The sequence below is a fragment of the Sturnus vulgaris genome, chromosome 4 (genome assembly GCF_052056855.1).
Source record: "Sturnus vulgaris isolate bStuVul1 chromosome 4, bStuVul1.hap1, whole genome shotgun sequence".
In the NCBI taxonomy this organism is placed as follows: Eukaryota; Metazoa; Chordata; class Aves; order Passeriformes; family Sturnidae; genus Sturnus; species Sturnus vulgaris.
The window spans coordinates 43,766,929-43,783,079 of record NC_142246.1 but is presented as its reverse complement, the minus strand read 5'-3'; the positions used below and the strand labels follow the sequence as shown (position 1 = coordinate 43,783,079).

Genomic DNA, 16,151 nt, shown 5'->3' with positions numbered 1-16,151 from the left:
GATGTGGAATGATGTTATTTTATTATTTGTTCTGAAGCTTTATTTCAGGCTCTCCTACAATCCTAACTTTGATTTTAATTGTATTTATGGATTTATTATTTGCTGTCAACTGCAATCAACTGATTGCAATCCATAAATAATAAATATCAGGTTTCAATTTAAGATGCAGTAATGAGATGCTATCAGAAGAAGTTTTAGGTATTTTAGCTGCATTTTATAGCTGCCTCCCCCCCAGAGCAACTCCCCGCTCCTGACATGCTCCTCGTGAGAAGGAGCAAATGTCCTTCCTGCCTGTTTGTCCAGACCCACGTGACAAATCCTACATGGTAACTGAAGGAGAAGACACTCACACACCTGTAGAAGGATTATATAAGAAGACTCAAGACATATTTTAGCAGGTACCAGTAAGAAGAGCAACTTGACCTGCTTTACCCCTCACAGGATACATAATATTGAATTAACAACTAGAAAATAAAAATTTTTAAAAAAGACATACTAACATGAAAAAAACCACATTTTATTGCACTTAAGTTATAAGAAAATAAAATTTCTAAGTGAATCAAACCATAGACACAATCCCTTTAAAGGTTGTTTTCCTCCATCACGTCAGGTTGTTACATAACTAAAATTAACCAACTGGAATCTGATTGTTTTAAATCAGACTATAAATAAAACAAAAACAAAAAAGGAGGATAAAAGATCGCCTAGGATACAGTGTTAAACCACTTTCACAGTTCAGCTTGAGTTGTGGAGAGGCTCTTGGAGAATGAGGCAAACCATTTGACTCTTTCTTTTCTCATTTTGCTTGTGTGTGACATCTTTACAAAAACATAAGTTTTTGCTCTGTCAGCTCCTCCCAGAAATAACTGTAACAGTTGTTTTTTTCTCAAATACTGTAAAACACTAAGACTGACCAGCAACTTTAATTTTTGCATTTTATAATTTTTTTTTAAATTTTGTCAGGTTTTTTTTTAATATATGTTCATTCCATTCACCACAGCCCTCACAAAGAAAAATTTCCCCACAGAACAGGCTGCAACAGCGTTGTTCCAAGGAATGTGTTTTAATTTTTGCCCAGAAAATGAAAATAAGCTTTGCACACACACTCAATTCTTTATTTGCAGGCAAACTTCACTCTTAATCGTCTGAAACTCTTCCACTCTCAGCCTCTTAGAGGCACAGTTGGCTCAAGTTTCAGTGGCAAAAAGTATTTTTCTGTAACCAAACTAGAGCAAATTTGGAATTCAGTCTGGGACTAAAACGTCACAGCAGAAAAAAAAATAAAAAAAAAATAATTTGCTTTTCTTTCTTTCTTTCATTTAGCAGCATAAATAAGTTTGGCCACTGGGAATACAGTACAGGGGTGGGACAACAATCCCGTAATTGAAGACCTACTTCTAGCACCAGCATTATTAATTAAATCCATCAGAGGACTCTCAAAACCCAGGACAACTTGCCACCTCAGAGCAACTTATGCGTTGAAGACTGTAGATGGAAGCAACAGTAAATAGATTAAACAGAGGCTAATACTGTGACTGACATTGGCAATGGTTGGCAAAAAAAAAAAAAAAAAAAGAGGAATAAAGAAAAAAGAAGAAAAAGCTCTGATAAAACTGTACAAAACAATTCACAGTAATATTTTAGTTTTTCCACACCAGGAATGGATTCTTTGTTTTTGTTTGTTTTTCTCATTGTAGATGCTCTCTAGTTTTTGAAAGTCAGCCAGTGACTGCTGGTGGAGGTTGGAAGGGACCTTAGAGGGAGCCCCATCCAACCCCCTGCTCAGAGCAGGGCTAAGGGACAGCTCGTTGCTCAGAGGGGCTGCTGGGACTCAGGGTGACCCAGGGGTGCACAAGCAGGCTTGCCTGTGCAGCTTATTTCAAGATCTTTGTCGTAAAATAACTTGTTAACAACTGTAACATTTTTTTCACTCCAAATTGCTCAAGGAGCTTTTGGAGGAAAGTAAAGAAATTAATTGCACCTGGTTTCATTTCTAAAGTTGGATTTTTGCAAAGCTGCCCTGGTCAAAAGTGTAGCCTTTTTATGTGACGAGACAGCAAAAGCCTCTCATGTCAGTAATAATTTGTCATCTTTGTCTTTTCCTTTGTAGTCTGTAGGTCTTTAGGATCTGTTGCCCCAAGGCAACATCCTGCACCACCAAGGACAAGGGATTTTTTTCCTTTTACTATTTTTCTTTTTTTTTCACGGGGGAGGGAAAGGAGAACATTGTCTACACATTTGGAAAAATTCATCTTTCTGCCCTTCACTTCATATCGACGTCAAAGTCCAACACCAGCAGCTTTGTTTCCTCAGTCCCATTGCGACTCCCAACTGCACACACCAGCTTTGTGTTAGAAGCTCTGATTCGCCACACGACGCCTCCACTTCCTCCGCTCTCCAATGTAACTAGATTTCGGATAAATTCACCTGTTTTCAAGTCCCAAAGTTTTACAGTCCCATCATCTGAGCTGGTAATTACAAAGTTCTTGTTGAACTGTAAACAGGTCACAGCACTCTGGTGCTTGTTGGGACCTGTAAGAGTAAACAAAAACATTTCTACTTGTAATTAATTAGAAAGCAATGTCAGACAGTGCTGCATCTAGAATAAACACCTTGCCATTTGCACACAGCTCTTTCCATCTCTTAGAACTATTAGAGAACCATCTGTTGTAACTCCTGGGTTTGTGCATTAAAAGGTGCAGAAGCCTTGCCATGCTTTCAAAAAGTGAAGGCAGGTATAGAAAAATTCCCCAGTATTTTCTTCTTTGTTTCAGTGATCTCATTGTGCTTTATACCGGCAGTTGGGCAAACGTGCACTTGGACATCCATGAAAACGAACTTAACATCCACAATGAGGTGACTGCTGTAAGAGTTCGGCTCCAAGTCCTTTTGAAGTATTATTATGAGTTTACTCCATCAGTACATACTGACAGTTATATGCTGACATATAGCTTAAAGACTAAATGTCTGTTAAACTGTTAAAACAGCAGTTTGCTTTAGAGGGAAATTAAATTTTCTGCTCCAGCCAGCACTGCTGCATATATTATATGAGAATGATATAAGACCTTTTTCTGTGGGGAGAAACACAACCATGGGTTTGTGTACATGATGCCTGAGTGGCTACTGTCAACATAGAGTGAAAAAAAACCCCAAACCAACAACTTTCTCCTTACTGAAATAAAGAAAACATCTTCCACTTGCATCTCTTGATTTATTGCAACAGACAATGTACTTTGCCTCCTGATCAAATTAAACTGGAGGCTTTGAAACATTCAAGTGACCCCTACATAAATACATTGACTGTCTATTTTGAGATGTAATTTCCTACATATTTCTGTGGCTTATTAGGCTAATATACCCATAGCAAATTGCTATCAGTCCAGACCATCTGCTTTTCATAATAGGCAAATTATATGAATAGATTAGATTAAATACATTTTGTTCTTCTAGTTCAGAAAAAGATCACACAGCTGTCATCAGAAAAATATTCAAGTTTTAAGTGGTCAGTGCTTGTTTCTTTGTACATAATCATTTTAAAGCTTTTTTATGTAGAATCTGCAGCACAGAACACTGTAGGCTGCTTGATTTACATGAAGCTAGTTTAAACTTACCTTGCAATGTCTGTAAACATTGTCCTGTTTTAATGTCCCAGATTTTGACTGTAGAATCAGCATTCCCAGACACAAGTATATTGTCCTTGAGTTCCATTCCACTTGTGAGTGACTGGTGGCCTGTTAGAGTGTGAATGCAGTTGCCTGTCTCCACATCCCAAACTCGGATGGAAGTGTCAAGAGATCCGCTCACCACATGGATACCATCAAACTACAAGAAAGGTAAATCTATTACAAGCAATTATGTTAGGACCTTACAAAGAAGGCTATTAAGCATTTAAATCACTAAATGAAATATACAGAAACTATATATATTCAGTACAGTACAAAGTAAGAACTCAGTAGAGATGGCCATGTTTGATACTACAGCAGATGCTTCATGGTCAGTGCAATTTTCTGTTGAAGACGTGGGCTCTTGAGGGACATGGTTTGAAAAGAGACTCAGCTACTAGTCTTTGAAATGCAATACACCTCCGTTTAACACAGCAGATCCTGACTACCTTGCAGTGTGCAAAGGTAAGAGAGAGTACTTTTCCTAAAGGAGATGTTAAAAAGCCAACCTTGCTTTTTACAAGTCAGAGGGACTTTAGGCAGGAGAACTACAACAACATTAATCCAGAATCATCTACACAAAACTCACAACATAAGAAAATGGAAGGAAATGTAATTGAAAAATGTGAAATTTAGCTATTTTGTAACCCTAAATGTGTACAGTAAGGAAGTGCAACTTTCCAGTCATTGCAGGGAAGGCATACAGGCCTTCAGGCATGTAGGCATACAGATATGAGATTCTTTTGACCAAGAGGCCGTGTAGGGAACAGAAAGGTGGAAAATACCTTGAGCTATAGTTGATAGCATAGGGTTAAAATGTTTCTAAAATCATGGGAATTGCATACAATAGATTCAGGGGGTGGAAAGAAAGGTTGGGTCTGGTAGGCCTGGGAAAGGGAACTAGGCCCTGGGAACAAATATATAGCTTTGTCTTTTCTAGATCATGTGAAGCCACACCTGTGTAATCATCATATGATAAATGATATGATTGTTAAATGTAATTATTGTTTGGTAATTGAATATAATTATAATAAGAATCATGAGAAATGATGTAATTGTAACAAGAATCGTGAGAAAGGATATTTGGGGCGCCTAATGAAAATTACAAAAATTCATGCTTGGATAAGATCAATGTATACAATAGAACAATATGGGTTTAATAATATAGTTATATAACAAAAAGGGTATAAAAACATGTCCATCTCGAATCCATGTCAGAGTCAGATTTGGGTCTGCACCCCTGATTCCCAGAGCTCTTCAATAAAAGCACCTGCATATAATCATTCTGTGATTATGTGTTTCAATGCTAACATAGTGACAATGATCTAAGAGTCTAGAATTCTCAAAAAAGGGAAAAAGCAGTAGAATAAAAACAGTGGGCTTCAAGCAGGCATGCTTGAAAAAACAGAGACTTCCTTCCCATGAGACTTTTGTGTATCTATTCTCTGAGGGGAAGAAGAGTTCAGGACAGTTGTCAGTTTCTTAAAGACACAAACTATCCTGTGTAAAAGATAGTAAGTATTGTAAATTACTGTGACCCACTTATGGCTAAACCACAAGGAATTGTACAAAACGTAAGAAACTAGATCAATAGATGCGTACAAAAGAGCACACTGAGACAAAACTAGAAAGGCAGGGCACAACACAAGATAAAACTAGCAAGAGCCATTTCACTATTGTATAAAAAAGTCCCAACCAGAACCATAACAAAATAAACAAACAAATAAAAATAAAAACAAACAAAACCCAAACCAAACAAAAAACAAACAAAAAAAACCAAAAAAACCACACCAAGAGGAAGGCCAAAAGCCCCTCATTCATCCTCAGTGGGAAGGAAACACTTATTGAGGCCAGCTATTTAGCTTCTTTCTGTCTCAGTCGTCAGCCATGTGAGTATAGGCCATGTGGCATTACAGCAGTAATGCCAATGACAAATGAGTATAAGGTTTTCCTAGCATGGGGGATCAAAATCACATAAGGCAAGTTGTTTTAAGACAGTCTCAGAGACATCTGCTGCTATCTCTGAGAACCTATGGAAGATAGAAAAGTTTCAGATGGCAAATACAATTCCTTCCTTTATTGAAGGAGATGATGGGGTAGGGGAATTATGGATCAATCAGCCTAACTTCAATTTCCACAAGGAACTTTTAAGCCCTTTGTAATGTGGTAAGTAGCAGCAAACAGATTTGTGGGAAAATTATCTTAACCAATATGATTTTTTTTTGTGATGGAGTAAAAAGTCATGTGAAACAGAGAATGTCTTGGTTGTATTTTTACAAAGAGGGAGACAATTCGAGGCAGAGATACTATTACTTTGTTCAGAGTACTATTAGAGATACCAGAAAGAGTTTCAGAGAGGTCTGGCATTTACTAGTTTCATTAGGATTTGAGTGACATTTGAAACAGTAGAACTGACCAAAAGCAAGGAGTGTAGAAGTCAAGTAAAAAGTGTGAAGATCTGAACTTGGCAGGGAATGAATGAAGGTACAGCTACAGCCTGGGAGAAGAAAGGCTGGACAGGAATCTTGGTTATATTTAAAGCAATGTGAGATTACTTGTCCATGTGGACTGACTGGTACCTGACAATGGAAGAACAAACCCAGTTAAGGGAACTCAACTATCTGGGGCTGCCGCTTCTTATAAGACCGGCAGAAAATTAGTACCTTAGGTCTCTGCAGTCAGACATGGTTGGGCATGGCACCTAGATTCAAAAGAATGGAGAGTGACTGGCACATAGACTGATTATCTGCTGTATGTACTGCATTTCTGGTGAAAATACTCTAGAAAAGACCCTCTGGTATCTGAATAGAAGGAGTAACAAAAAATTTCACTTCTAGCAAGCATTGATAAGACTTTGACTGGACCCTGGTTTGTGTCTCCTGCTTTCAAAAGACGATGGGAAATAATCTGATTTCAGATAAAAAGACAAGGAGTGCCAAGTAGCCCAACAGACTTGAGAACACTAGAGAATATTTTTCTATCCTAAAAAGAACTAAACCTGACAGATGCAACAAATTTTAAATTCTTTTCCCTCTTTCCGCAAACTAATTGTATTCCCTGTTCATGAGGTATTCAGAGGTGTTCATGAGGTTTCAGGCTGGGCATCAAGAGAAACTGACGATGCTGCAATGAAACAAACAATGGTTTGGATCGGTGAGTTATCCATGAACCTTGAGAATCTGTGGGTTACTGCAAAGGCAGGTAAGAAAGATTAAGAAAACTCAGCATGGTTAGTGGTCTGCAGCTGCTGCATAAGGACCTCTGGAAAATATTAGGTCTACTCATGGGAAAATATCGAGATATAATAGAACCTGCCATAGGGGACTGGCTTATTCCATCTGGTTATCCTATTTATGGGAGTTCTGCTGTTTGGGGCTACTTCAGGCTGAAGGGCAGGAGCCACCAGGCAATTTTAAGTAATCTTTCTGTTCCAAATCTGTAAGCATCTCTAGCCTCCAGCTTGCCCTGCCCAACACACTTCGCATTTATTTCAGAACATATCAATGTGTAACACAACCCGGTTATTTGATCTGTTATTACTACAGTATCCGAGCAAGGCATAAATATTCATAAGCCAAAACAAGTGCCAGTGGTGAAGATAAGGTAGAATAACATCTGTTCCCAAACTGCCCCACATGAAATAAATCCTCAGAACATTTTTGAGAGGTAGGTAGTACAGCATTTTTAACTTGCTTGATGCTTCTCTAGAGAATACTCCTCAGCGTATGAATATAAGATAAGAGCTGGAGTTTTTGATAAATTTTGCTACATATTTTTGAGAAAGGAAACTAATTAGGAACTTTGTTCCTATTTAATATATTATGGGGAGATATGAAATACTTTATGAAAAATGTCTCTAGCACTGAGCTTCACCTTCTGGGTCACAAACCAGAGCAGTTACATGCTGAATGCCATTACCCAATTTCAAACTGTCTTTGTTGATTTCTTTTTCAAGTCCTGACAGATTGTGGTGTGAACAGGCACAAGTATGAAATTAATTTCTCATGCCTTTCAATGCCTGGAAGTGATGCTTTGACTCTATGAATGAACAAGATGATGTTTTGGGTTAGGAAAGGTAAGTAGACCCAAGACATGAGGTCTGTGTATCTTCACCAGCTTTGTGGGTAACTGGTGGGCAACAGAGAGATGCCACAAAGCAGTACCATAATAACCTGCACCTACATTAACATGTTGCTGTTGAAAAAGCCTCACACTTATATATCTGGCCTGCACTCAGAGAAGAGGAAGTAGAAGGCTAGAGATTTACATAGGATCATTAAAATTTTAGGTTAAGTCTTACTGTGAATTACAGTTTAGAATTAGAAGATGAGACTAAAAAATGAGAATAAACAGATCTCCATGAATCAGAACATTAATCAAAGAGGGTTTTTGGCACATTGTCAATTGCTATATTCTCTGATTTATTTAAAACAGTAAGTTTAGAATTTCTTGAAGAAAGCAAAAACATAGCTCCAAAATACATGCAAGATTTGAAAAAAAATCTCAACTAAACAGCACATCAATCCACAAAACAATGCAACTTGCTGGTATAGAGATTTGGGCTTTATTGTACTGGGTCCTTTAAAAAATGCTACTCTAAAAAAAATTTCAGTTTCTAAATTAAGACAACATATAAGGAGTGTAACAAAATGAAAGAGGGGTTTATCATAGATGCCTCTGTATTCTTGTGGTCTGTGTAATTCTGTACTAGGTACCCACAACTTAATAAACAAGATGAAAGAAACTGACTTTAAATGTTATTTAAGGAAACTAAAGCAGCAGATAAAAATCACATACCTGTAATGAGTAGACTCTGTTAGTATGCCCTTGCAGTGTGTGCAGACAGGTCTCTGTCTCTGGATCCCACACTTTGACCATAAAATCATATGCACCACTTACAACCCTTCTGCCATCATACTGAACGCACCGAACTGCAGCAACGTGGCCCATCAGAACGTGTAAACACTGGCCCGTCTCTATGTCCCAGACTCGCAGCGTAGCATCTCGAGACCCACTGACCACCCTGCAGCAATGAGAAAACCCCTCCTGTACTTAGCATTGGACATAAAAGTACTACAACAATCACACTTGGCTACAAATGGGTTCTGAATTTTAGTTTTTGACTTTTGACAGAGTTGGTGCACCAGCCATCAAAGTTCTGGCTTGGTATGACATTTTAACAGAGTCTCAAATGACTGGAGTATTCTTCTTCCTTGCTCTACACTCTACTAAGGATCTGTCTATTTGATATAATTAGCAATCAGTATCTTAAATGGCACTTCATTCCTGAACAGCAAAACAATGCCATGAGATGTTCAGTTGTTACCTATGAAAACTTATGAACATGGTGAGCTCAAGCTGGTGCTACGGGCATTCTGTTTTAATAACTGAGTTGACTAATTATAACGAATAAACAAAGATCTTTTGAAATTTCACTTTTAGTAGAGTAACAGTTATTCTGCTTGATTTTTTTTTTCAGTTTATACTTCTGAGGTTTTCTAGGCAATAACAGAAATGAGATGAAATGAGCATTAATGGAATTTATGTAGAAAAACCTCATTCTTCAAAAAAGAAGATACGCAACCAACAATCTCTCTGTCAACAGCTCCATACCACAGCCAAGTAACTGAGCTATGCCAATGTTTGTTGAATCAAGACATGGTTTACTGTTGTAAAAATTATGTTATAATCAGTTAAAATTTAAATAAAATATTGCAGTGACAATACTTAGAAAGTTATTTGGTAAAATGGGTACAAATTTGTAGCATTGACAAAAGAAGGTATTATTCAGTGTGGGAGACTGGATCATGGGAGAACAATTAGCTCTGAAATAATGCAGACTGTGACTTTTTGAAGTACATGACTCAATTTTCAGTTCTTCATTTAGTATTCTTATGCCTCTGCTCCTATTAATCATCTCCTCCCTTGTGTTGATTTATTTTTGCCTGGTTTGTGTTTCATTTGGTGCTGGATGAGGCCCCAAGCCCCAGGAGAACTTTCTGTGAGCACAATTGTATTAATGCCAGGCCGCGTGGTGGCTGTAGCTCTGCACAGAACTCTCACCTTTTCTCATGGAGATGCATGCAGCGCACAGTGGAGGTGTGTCCATACAAGGTGTGGATGCATTCCCCGGTCTCAGCATTCCAGACTTTCAACGTTCTGTCTGTAGAGCCACTGATGATGATATTGTCCCTCATCTGTGATGACCACACTCCGCCTGTGTGCCCAACCAGTGTTCTCAAACACTGAAAAGAAATGTTTTCATTAGGTACCCTTTTAACACAGGGGAATGGAAACTTTAAGAAAAAGTAGTCTTGGAGGTAAGAGTCGGCTTTCATAGCAAGAGTCAGAAGATCCCTGGAGACATTTTCCTGCTTGAACAAAAAATTTCCCCTTTTAAAAAATACTCACCAAATTTCCCTCTCAGTTGTTGATAGTTCAACTATAAGGAATTTTTCTTGCAATCTTTTCCTTTCCAAATTTCTCAATACAAGGGCATGTTTTGCAGCCTTGAGTCATTTTCCTGGCATTTTTCCGAGTCACTGCAGGATTTCCAATTGCTTTTTGGAGTGTGTTAGAAGTGGAGACCACACACTTGGTAGTTTTACCACCAATCTATAAACCATATATTTTTGTTGTATTTTTCTGTTTGTTTATCCAAGAAACACTGCACACAGCTACAGCATCACTCCTGCAAAATCATGTTTCAGACCTTTTTCAGACTTTACTGTTGCCCAGGAGAGAATCCCACACTAGATAAACACAGCCTCCCTTCTCTGATCCCAAATGTATAACATGATTTCTCACTATGTACAGACAGTGTTTGCTCTCACCTTCTTCTACAATACCCCTGTTGGCCTGGAACAATGGCTTGCCTCTGTCTCCCAGCCTGTTTTCCCTACAAGTAATGACTATATATGCTTTCCCACCAGGCAGCAATAAATGGTAATTAGCACAGACAAGGAAAGATCCTTGCAAGACTCCTCTAGAAAGATACTCCGTTAAGATTCTGCATTTACTTTAACAATATGATCTCTATAATTACCCATTTTCTAACCCATTTAAATATGTACCATGTTGACTTTTGCATTATTCTATTTTCTTCAGTTCTGTCATGGGGATAGAGTCTTTCAGTGCACACAGACATCTGCTTCTGCACTATTATTTATATCAGTCAAACCTGTAACTGCGTGAGAAAGAGGTCAAGGTAGTGTAAGGATCTCTTTTTCTGTAATCTAATGCTAAGTGGCATTAATTGCTGTGGTCTTCCTTTAACTGTCAGTTGACTCCTCTTGACACGGTCCAATATTCTTTATCTGAGATAGTGTATCTGAAATACCCAGCCTTTCGGTTTACTCTATTTAAACATTGATGCATTTTGGCTTTCTAACCGTCCTGTCCTGGATCTTCTCTTCATGATCATACTTCTTGAAAATGCAGTAATTTTAAGCCAAAGATTACTTTAGGAAAAAAATAAATCAAATACAGATTATCTGGATCAACTCTAATAAGACAAAAGATAACTTTGGTAGCTAGCATGAGTTTCTGCTGAAATGTTCTATTATCACTGCAGGCTGTATTTGCATCCACATGAATTTTCTTCCAAAGTATTTTTTCTGCATTAGTGACAGTATAGTAATTTCTGTTGTTAATAGCTTGTTCTTTCTAGCATCCTTGAAAATGGTTTGCTTTTTTGTTGAACATAGGTTTCCTGTTCTTTAAAAATTTTTAACTAGTCTTCTGCAATTACTGGCTCCTGGCTTAATTCACTGCTATCAAATCCATTTTTTTCAATTCATAACTGATGATCATTTCTACAGTTCTCTTTTTTTCTTATTTCATCCAACTTGCTCATATTTTAAGAAATCATCCCGTTAAAGCAGTAAGAACACAGAATCCTTATTTTGGGCTTTACATCTGTCAAGGGAATTATTTAGTCATGTTCATTTGCACAAACCAACCTTTAGGGCTTCTTCATTTTATTAATTCTTCAGCATCAGTAAGCATGAGGGCTGATACAGCAGACTTCCGTCTTTCAGACACAATTTCTGGCTCTCTTAAAGGTTTGGGGCAAATGGCAACACTAGGTTTTGCAATTACTTTTGAGAAATTACTGAACAGTAATTAAGTTATGCCACTGTGCCTAATTTGATATATTTAAGGCAATGTTTTGCTTTTGGGAGTGTGGTATGTACAAGGAAAGTATTTTTCATTTGTGTTTAGGTTGCCCTTTTCAATTAAAATAGATGCAAATTTCATTATGGAATCCTTCATTAGACAGTTTGTTGTAGAGAAGCCAATAGCAGCAGGGTAAGGCTGCCTATGGCTCTCAATTTTATTCTTACCCACAGTAGGATTAACAATCCCTTCAAGGATCTTCCGGGCATGAAATGACAAATGCTGAATACATTCAGCTTCCACATCATGAAGCAGATACCTTTTACATCCTAAACGTGTTATCTTCAGCAGCTGTTCCGTTTCTGTCTATACCATTAAAACCAAGCTAAGTGCACACGAGACCAGTCTAAAAGGAAAAGTATTGTTTCACCAAGGCCTTTTCTACATCCTTGGTTGATCAGTCACCTCAAAAATAAAACAACCTGTGATCTTCTAATATGACTGAAATGCTCAGTACTGTCTTTTTGATTGCACATATTGTTTTGCTCCTCTAAGCCAGAATTAAATTATTGAAGCTTATTAAATTCCTGCCTGAGTTGGATCTAATTTAATAGGAAATATTTAAATCTAAAGCAAGTTAATTTGGGGTTTTTTGTGGCTCAGCAATATAGTATGTTGGGAAAAAAACCCAAACTTTCTATTTGAAATCTGAGCCAATAAAATGAACACTCCATTGCAAAAACTTGAAAACAATTGAAAGAATGCTAGAAGATAAGTGAGAAAATGAGACCTGGAGGAGTAAATGTGGCCTAAGTTAAGCTTTAAGGAAGATAAAGTAATGTTTCTGTCCAAATTCTTTAAAATCCATGTCACAAACGACTCCATAAGAATAGCAGAATTGCCAAGAGAACAAAGATATATGCCAGTGGTAACATGAGTAGCATTGCAATTTCACATCAAGGTGACCTTTTTGAACTGGAGCAGTTTCTGTGTGGGAAAAGGCAACCCGGGACATTGTTTATCTGGTTTATCCAGTACATTGTCTGATTCTTGCCCCAGAGGCACCTAAGGCCACCCTGCAGCGTGGTCTGATGGCACAGCAGCATTTTTGCTGTGCCACTGCTATATATGTGGCTCATTTCCCAAGGAATCCAGCAGAGTAGCCACCTTACCTTGCCTGTCACTGCTGACCACACTTTGAGCGTGTTGTCATCAGAGCCGCTCACGATCCGGTTCCCACAGAATTGCAGGCACGTGATCACATGGTCATCATGGCCCTTGAGCACCTGGCAACCAAGAACACAAAAGCAACAGTCACAATTTAATTCAGGAGATTAAAGAGAAGTAGGAGAAACAAAGTGCTCTTCTGATTCATAAATTACAAAATGCTAGAGTTGCTTCAGTAATAATATCAATCCTGTGTGTCAAGTCTAATTTATGGCCAGCTGGGACCAAAGAAGGTGTTTCCCTCCTTCCATGGAGTGATGCTGCATTGTTTAGCAGGCACACTGCAGTTACTGCAAGCTTCCTAAAAGTACCAGGAAAAATCACTAACAAAAGTGGGCTGAATTAGTAACTGGACACTGCTCTATTCCTCTGCAGTTATTCCATCTCTTTATTTTTCAGTTGAGTCACTGTTACCTTTTGTTTCAATCTTGAATAAAAAGGATGGGCTGATTATTTGCTGAGTATTTTGTATGTCACTGGTCAAGGCTGACTACATCTATTTTTTCCCCTTACCAGCCAAGCATTGAAGTACCAGGCAGCACTGAAGTAAAAAACTAGAAAACCATCAACTCAAGTAAATACAAACAAAAGCAACAATTTCATGTGTTGGGAATGTGGACTGGAATGTTGCTTTATAGAGGTTGGATTTTCAATGCTTGATTTCGGAAAAACTGTAATTCTGTATATCTTACTGCAATGCAGCAAAACATCCCAAACTCCTTAGCAGAGTACATAGGATGAATATTTTTTTATTTTAGATATCCAAACAATTTTCAAGATGTTCATTGAAATGAAATGGAATCTGGATAATGCCAGAGCCTGTAATTTTAACAATAATTCCAAGATAACTTGATGTGGCATATCAAGGCAAGAAATACAGAACTGTTGCCAGAGATGTACATAAGTCATGGCCAAATAAACAGCAGGATATAGCCAAAGGTTTTCCATGGGAATTCTTTTGTTCCTATTTTATTTTGTTATTTTTAATTAAGAAAATAGGTAAATTGCCTTAAAACCTTAAAAAGACACAAATTTGGGTTTTCTTCACATTTCTGGCTGCTTGTTCATTACCAAGTTTGATTAGAGAGTTGTTATTTTATTTATAAAAGGTTTGAAATATTGAAGATATTCCATGTCTTCATATTGGAAAGGATGTAATGACAAATGTCAATGTCGTTAAAAAAATTTTAACACTTAGAAAACCCCACAAAAATCTTAACACAGAATGAAGTTACTGTCTTGTGCTGCTCAATTTAGAAGAATGTATTTAAAAATAAAGCATGAATTGATCACAGAACAGTTGTGGAGTATTTTTATGTTGCAACATGACCCAGCTCTACCAATACATACATATATATATAAAGATATATATATATACATGTCTGTATGTTTAAATATAAGTATTTCCAATCAAGTTTCCATGATTACCTGTCTCAAAAAGACTGGTATATTTATAAGAATTCACAAAATTGTACAGAACTTCTTAGAAGTACAGTGAAAGGATTCTGCAGTATGAAGCATAACACATTGCCAAAATATGGTCAGAATATAATTTAAAGCCAAGGTAAGCTAAAACACAAATTATTCTTTTCTATAGCAATTCACTGCTTTTTCTGCATGGATAGTCTTGTTTGTTGAAAGGAAAGAACCTGAGCCATGAGCTGATCCTGCTTCATTCACGGGCCCATGCACAGAGCTCAGAACCTCACCTTGGGCGATTTCAGTTCTCCTCGCCGCCAGTTGGTATCAATCCTGTGCTGTCTGATGTAGGCGCTTTTCCATGGACTGTGTATAAAGCCTGGTTTTATTACTTTCCTCCTCTTGATATGTAACGGTTCATCAATCCCTAAAATGGAATTTAAAAAAAGGAGGGGAGGAGAAGAGATGAGGCCACCCCACAGAAAACACCTTCCCCTCCCAAACCTTTACTGTGACTCCTGACATTAAAATATGGCAGAAACATAACAATCTCCTGCAGGCCAACATTTGTGTGTCAGTGACACTACCCAGCTCTTCAGAGATTTATACTCTGTCTGTCCTTGTCAGTTCAGCATAATCATTATCATAATCATGACTGAAAATGCTATAGTTAATCATTCCCTGTTGGCAACTTCCTAGTTTGGGTTTGGATCCCCCTTTCCAATGCAGCTTTTTTCAAGTGAGTATTGTTCAAAAATCTCCTTAAAAACTTATACACTTATTCTGCAACAGTTCAAGAAGCCAACCTTTCTGTCTCCACTCTGGTCACGCATCTTCATTACTTTTAAGTTCACTGTGACTCCTGGTATTAGTGAACTTTTAATTACTTTCTTGATCAGAAAGACTGAGTGTTTTTGGCATTGTCCTCTCTTGGCTGGAATTTATGTATAGTTACGCCCTTTCTAACTTGACACTCAAGCAGTAGCACTTTGTTTCAGCCTGCCACTACAAATACAGCTTTTTTTACAATTCTCTCACCCTGCTCTCTTTTCTATGCAGCTCTTTATCCACTGCATTTCATTACTGGCAGGAGTCTTGTCTCTCGCTAGTATGTGGATTTCACTCTTATGCCTTTAGCCCCGTCTCTGCCGGCAATCTTGAATTAAGGGCTCCTTCATGTTACTGAGCAGCTCACCGAGGCTGAGAAGGCTGCAATACTGGCCTGCTTACCTGTGCTCTCCTGCCTGGATGTATTTATTCTTACTTTAAGCTCACAAATGTAAGCTCACTCCCCTTTCAACCTTCTCCTTTTTTCTCACTCTGTCTTTTTAATGCATTTGCATTGAAATTTTTAAGAGGAGAATCTTTAGAGAAGATTTAGGAGGTCAGACACCTGCTTTCCATCACAAAAGAAAACAAATTAGTTTAGGTGCCCTCACAAATAGCCAGCTACAACTGACATTGTTATGTTTTTTGAAGCCTTTGCATCAACCCCTCACAAGTCCTTGCCTCCATACTTGAAGGCAGCCTGGACAGCGTCCTGTGTTGAAGATGAGACTGCTCTGGATCACATGTATGTGCTCTTCTACCCCCATCCTCCTCAGCCCAAACAGACTCCTTGTTCCTTAAAATTCTCCTTAAAAATAAAAGCTTACATTATCCATGTACACAAACACATGGCTACTTTCATGGGAGCCTTTTTTTGCCCATTCATATCCGTGCTGG

General features: G+C 37.9%; 1 protein-coding gene across 5 annotated transcripts in view; it reads right to left on the bottom strand.

Moving 5' to 3' along the window:
- Nucleotides 1-496: 496 nt before the first annotated feature.
- The window catches only part of FBXW7 (F-box and WD repeat domain containing 7), a 193,370-nt gene continuing 177,715 nt past the window's right edge, over nucleotides 497-16,151 (bottom strand). For all 5 annotated transcript variants that reach the window (XM_014890687.2, XM_088163742.1, XM_088163744.1 and 2 more), the window contains 6 exons: nucleotides 14,717-14,853; nucleotides 12,953-13,066; nucleotides 9,726-9,907; nucleotides 8,460-8,685; nucleotides 3,612-3,822; nucleotides 497-2,532 (listed from right to left, as the gene is read on the bottom strand). In XM_014890687.2, coding sequence (XP_014746173.1) covers nucleotides 2,264-2,532; nucleotides 3,612-3,822; nucleotides 8,460-8,685; nucleotides 9,726-9,907; nucleotides 12,953-13,066; nucleotides 14,717-14,853 — 1,139 coding nt within the window. In that variant the 3' untranslated portion in view covers nucleotides 497-2,263. The remainder of the gene's footprint in view (nucleotides 2,533-3,611; nucleotides 3,823-8,459; nucleotides 8,686-9,725; nucleotides 9,908-12,952; nucleotides 13,067-14,716; nucleotides 14,854-16,151) is intronic.